Raw genomic sequence first — 5850 nt, 5'->3', positions numbered from 1 at the left:
AAATTTCTTAATTTTAGGACCAAAATCATAGAAAAATCTTGATTTTAGACCTTGCATGCAAGTCGGAAATTTTTTGGACCATATCCATAGTTTTTTGAATACCACAAGGACCAATTTTGCAGTTTTGTCAAGTTATAAACTACGTATGTATGTATGTTAAGTTACGTAGTTGTACAAAAAAAATATCAAAATCATTACAATTTTATATAACAAATTAGTTGTAAAATATTATTTTATTCACAGTTCATATAAATAACAAATTGTTTTCAACATGTATTTGTCATGTTTTAACTATATAATTTTAAACTGCACAACATATCTATATTCACTTGGCATATTATATTTTTTTTGCACAAAATACGTATATGATCTTGTAAAATCTTTTGACTTACGTAGATACATGTGGACACGATGTGTTACATATTTGCATAGGATAAAAGTACCATATATTGTACCTCTAAAAGAAACATTTGAAAATTTTCAATATACGCCCCAAGTCGAAGAGATTAACCGCTTTTATATGAGTAAGATATAAATAAAAATATAATACATCAATAGAGATAATTTTCATGTGTTAAACAGCACATGAGATACAAAAATAAATTCAAATACAAGTGTAAAATCTGTAATTCGTGTACAAATATAGGTTCAAATAATCTAACACCTAAGGTTATCACCCGGCGTAACACCAAGTTGGTTGCAATAGTCTGTGTAATACCGAACACGAGAACTTACTGTATCTGGATTGGCACCATCACATTCGAGTCGTCCATTGATGGCTCGAATAGTGGCTCCAAACCCTTGGCCAGAAAGTAGCACCGACTGGACATTGTTCATCCAAAACCATAATGCGGTTCGAAATGAGATGAGTGGATCTGTAGCCACGATTTCAGGGTTGTTCAATCCATCGAACCCAATGCTCCTCCCTGCTGGACCATAGTTGAAATTCCATGATAGTTGAATTGGGCCTCTTCCATAGTACCCTTTGCTAGGGTTACATGGGTATTGAGTGTTATTTTCATCACAGTAATCCCTTGAAGGACCATTTATTTCTTCAATGTAGCAAAAATCTGCTCATCATCCATGCATGCAAATTCAAAGTTAATATAGTACTCAATTTAATATTTCATGTCGGTTTTAGTTATGTCCTATACTTCAATAATTGTTATTAGGCTCAATACAAAAACCAACTTAATTTCATTAATTTGTGCATATCATCATTTTATTTATTTCTATCAAAAATATTAATGTATGGTACTACTTAAAAAAATACTCAAATTAATATATCTCGTATCATATTACTTTGGATATCTGCGAAAATATAACCATGACTATTTGCACTTTTGTACTTATTTGGAAGACATTGCTATTATCGATTTTCTAAACTAAAATCTCAAATTATTTACATGGTTGAATGATTTTGTAACGTTTTTTTAAATATTGTGTGGTTTTATAACGTTTTCAAAAATTTGGTAAGTTTAGTAAGGATTTTTTGTTTACATGATAAATATTGTGTGGTTTTAATCATAAGGAGACAGGTGGAAGATTTAGCTTACGTCCAGTTTCATGGGTGACATGTGCGAAGAAAGCTGCGATCTCTCGCCTGGAATCTTCTTCCGTACCAACCCTACCGAATTGGGGATAGTTTCCAATAGCTTCCAGGAAGGCGGCGCGTGTATAAAACCCTCTTCCTTCACAACTGGCATCAGATTGGTCCACGATTCCATTGAAGAATGAATCTGTCACGATGTTAGCAACCGATACATCATTCGTCGGAGGAGGCCCGAAGCACGGCCCTTCCTGACATCCAGCCCCACAGTACGCCTCGTCACTGCCGCAAAAGCCAAACTGGCTACAACACAAATCCGGACTACAGCCACAGTTCTGGGCGGAGATGTGGAGGATACCGGCGAGAAGTACGCCGACGACAATTAGAATGGAGAATGTTTTCATGGTGGTTTGTATGATTTAATTAGTGGGGTGGTGGAGGTGCATTTATAGTGTGTGAATGGTGTGTTATTTAGTTTGACTTGGCATTTAAGTTGACTATGAAATATCTAAGACGACTTCGAAAAAAATGTCTTCTAGACTACTTTTCAAATAGGAAAAAAAAAAGTCTACACTACTTTTCAAGGATTCATTTTCTTTAAAATATATAAGAGGATTTCGAAAAAAAAGTCTTCTAGAATACTTTTCAAAAAGGAAAAACGGTCTTAATTTTTGTTATGTAAAAACAATGATTTATTGTTTGAAACGACGCCGCTGAAACAACGCCGCCCACCCAAAACGTCGACGAAGCTGCACCCCGCAACATCGCCGCCGCCGCAAGTTCTTCTGTATCCAACTCATTTTTTGCGAATTCTGCCCAGCAGGTTTGTTTCTCTTCTTCTGAAAATCGAATTCGTTGCTCTTCTTCTGTTTCTTCCTTCTTTCCCCCCAAACTTGAAAATCAAAAATCGAAATCAGGTCTTGATGTTATGCTATTAGTTTTTGATTTGTTCAATCGAAATCAATATTTGATGTTATGCTCGATTTTGATGTTATATGCTCGATTTTGATGTTATATGATCGAATCTGAATGTGTTCAATGGATATGATGAGATGTTGATGTTGAATTTTTGATGTTATGCTTGATTTTTTATACTCAATTTTTTATGTTTAATGTTTTTATATTTGATTATTATGCTGAAATGTTGTTGCTGAAATCATATTTGTGTTTAATGTTATAGTGAAATCATATATGTTCTTGCTGTTATCATGAAATATGCATTAATTTTGCTGAATGGTGCATTTGTTTTGTTGAAGTAGTTGTTGAAAATGTGCCTTTGTATTGCTTAAATTGTTGCTGAAAACGTGTATTTGCAATGCTTAGCTTGTTGCTAAAACATGCATTTTTTTTTGTTGAATTGATCAAAGAAATGGGAGAAAAGAAGGTTAGGATTAGTTGGAAGGTTGAAGGTGTAGAGAAAATGTTTCTATAAGCTTGTTTACATGAAGTTACGGTCAATGGACGGGAAGAGAGTAGTTTGAAAACACTATCTTGGAGGAATGTAGCTGAAAAATTAAAAATTGAACATAACTTTATTACCGACCAAAACGTACACGATATGGAATGGGGTTCACAAGGCAATGAATACATAACTAATTTGCATGACCAGATTGCGAATCAATTGGGGTCAAATTAAATTTGTAGGATTTTATTTGGATTTTAGTATGATTTTGTGGATTTAAAAATATTTATGTTTGATTTGGATTTGTGTTTAATTTTGATTTATGCTAAATTTGGATTTTAATGGTGTTTATATTTTTTTATACTTATTTAAGAAATTTATTAGGTTATTTTCTAAACAAACAGTTGAATTCAGTAAAAAATAAAACAGAAGGGTAAAATGGTCATTTTAATAATTCGGCACAACAATTCAGAGGTCCCAACCAAACAGCATGTTAAACATTCAGCTCTTAAAATTTCAGTCTCTCTTAGAAATTTAGATCTCTTAAAAATTCAGATCCTATCAAACAGCCACTTAGTATGCTTAACAATGCTTAATTCATACTTGTTAAAATTTTATTGTTCTTACCAAAAATAGTACTGACATAATTAGTGTTAAACATGTTGCAGTTTTTAAGAAAATCTTGGATATGTTTTTTAGGGCATCCTGACTATTAAAAAGATAGATTTTAGTATTTTATTACTCTTAATAATATCATGAATCTTAAATTAGATGTGATTTTCAACAAAATATTGAAAGTGCACTTGTTGAGTTGTTTTGTAGAGCATGTGATAAAGATCCTCACGAATTCACTAAATAAAAGGTTGAGAAATATATGAAAAACTTTAGAAGCATCTCCTATAATATCATAATTGTGTTTAGCATGTGATAAAGATCCCTTATACTATTTTTCACTCTTCACAACCCATAAAAACTCTTTTTGGTGCTAAAGAAAGTATTATGAGAATTTTTTTGTGTGGTAGAGTTGATTCCAACAGGAAAATCAGGTGGGTGGCATGGCAAAAAAATTGTTTCCACCAAGAAATTTGGAGGGATTAGATTTAGGTTTTTAAGGAATTTTAATATTTCTTTGTTAGTCAAATGAAGGTGGAAAATAAAAATGGATGCAAATAACTAATAGCCACAAGCTATAATGGCAATTCATAAGTTTAATGGGCATTATGATTGTAAAATTGCGAAGAACAATATACCCAGGTGTATGGCTCAATAAGTAGAAGAAAATATGGTGGAAAAGGGCATTAACTTACTTGATATTTTCAAGAAAAAAAAGTAAATAATGGAGAAGCAACGAAGTTTCAGAAGGACATTTGGATGGAAATAAAACTTTGAAAAACATATTTCCATGACTTTACTTGCTGGAATCTGATTATTTATTTATTTTTTTTGTCTTATATCTGATATGTATCATATCTCATAATATACATTGGTGCAATGACAATAGAATTGGATTCATGTATGTTGGTGAATTATTTCACTGATTGTATTTAAGTGTAATGGATTGACTTGTTGACCAAAATCAATCTTGATGAATAATAAACGAGTAAGGAAGGTACGGAGTGCTAACGATTCAATCTTAACCCTTTTGATAGTGTTAATGAGTTATTTGAACAAGTGGAAGCGATCAGAAGCAGTGTCATTAAAAGAAGGGTTATAGATGGGGTGGTCAACACTACTCTTTGGTATCTTTGGAAGTTTCGTAATGATGTAGTTTTCGAGGGTAGTAAGATAAGGAAAGATATTATTTTTGAATCGATTAGAGAATTCTCTTTTTTTTGGATTAATAATAGATATAGAAATTTTTTTGTTAATTGGAATTGTTGGCTGCAATTCCCTCTTAACAACTTGTTATCTCTTTTTGTATTTCTCTAGTGTTTTGCTAGAGTTTTTTTTCCTTTTAATATATGTGGTTGCCTGTTTCTAAAAAAGGAAGGTGTGGAGTGTTATTTAGGGGCAAAACCCCTGAACTGATGAGGGTCCGGGGGCAGCGCCCCTGGGAGCAGGGTCCAAGGGGCAGAAATCCAAATTTTTGAATTTTAGGTTATGTTGTTTTATTAAAAATTCATTAGAAATATGAATTCCTGAATTTTGACATGTTTTTGGACTTTGTCTAGACTCTATTTAAAACCCAGTTTTTGTGACAGATTATGACTATTTGAGAATTGTTTCATGATAGTTTGGGCAATTTTAGGACATAAAACTGTTTTGTGACAGTTTTAAGAAAGAGAAGGTACTTAACCACATTTTGGTTAGAATTCTAGTACTCACGAAAATTCATATTTCTCATTCTTTATTTTGTTTTCTCATTCTGAGTATTATCAGTTTGAAGATTGGGAGTACCATCCAAATACTTCAATCGGAAAGTGATAATTCTCAGAATTTCCAAGTAATTTTACCCCCAAACTTTCTAAAATTGTATCCATTAGAGGTGTTATAATTAAAGAGATAACAAAATAGGTTGGTATCATTAACTGAAGCTCAAAATATTGTCATAACAAAATAGTTTGGTATCAGTAACTGAAGCTCGAAATAATGTCACTAATATAACAAATACATGGGTTTGGAAAGACTGCCTAATGAGGCTTTTCTCTCTCAAATCGATTGGGGAAAATGGTTATCAATCAAAGTTAAATGTTTTATATGGATACTTTTCCTAAATAGAATTCCATTGGAATCTAACTTCTCTCATCGTGGTGTGGTGTTGAATTATTCGCTTTGTTCGTTTTGTGAAAAGGAAGAAGAAACAATGGATCACGTATTTCTAAAGACTGATATTCCACAATCTATTTGGAGATGGGAAATAAATTGGTTTGGCTTGGGAATTGAGTTGCAAGCATCTATA

At 32.4% G+C, this 5850-nt stretch overlaps 1 protein-coding gene across 1 annotated transcript; it reads right to left on the bottom strand.

Annotated features, from left to right (window-relative positions):
- Positions 1–497: 497 nt before the first annotated feature.
- On the bottom strand, positions 498–1981 carry LOC145159783 (endochitinase EP3-like). The gene is made up of 2 exons (XM_079078817.1): positions 1557–1981; positions 498–1070 (listed from the first exon to the last, which is right to left on the bottom strand). Exons 1-2 carry the CDS (start codon positions 1951–1953, stop codon positions 658–660), a joined length of 810 nt encoding a protein of 269 aa, XP_078934943.1. The 5' UTR covers positions 1954–1981; the 3' UTR covers positions 498–657.
- Positions 1982–5850: the final 3869 nt, after the last annotated feature.

The sequence above is a fragment of the Lactuca virosa genome, chromosome 2 (genome assembly GCF_052849685.1).
Source record: "Lactuca virosa cultivar CGN04683 chromosome 2, Lactuca_virosa_CGN04683_v6, whole genome shotgun sequence".
Taxonomy (NCBI): Eukaryota; Viridiplantae; Streptophyta; class Magnoliopsida; order Asterales; family Asteraceae; genus Lactuca; species Lactuca virosa.
Note: the sequence above shows the minus strand (reverse complement) of the source record. Positions and strands in the feature narration are given on the sequence as shown.

Bases quoted from the DNA above. Each gene is read 5' to 3' on its own strand.
- LOC145159783 (XM_079078817.1), bottom strand. From the start codon at position 1,953: ATGAAAACATTCTCCATTCTAATTGTCGTCGGCGTACTTCTCGCCGGT. The intron at 1,071-1,556 runs GTAAGCTAAATC...GATGATGAGCAG, and splicing joins TGTCACCCATGAAACTGGAC to ATTTTTGCTACATTGAAGAA.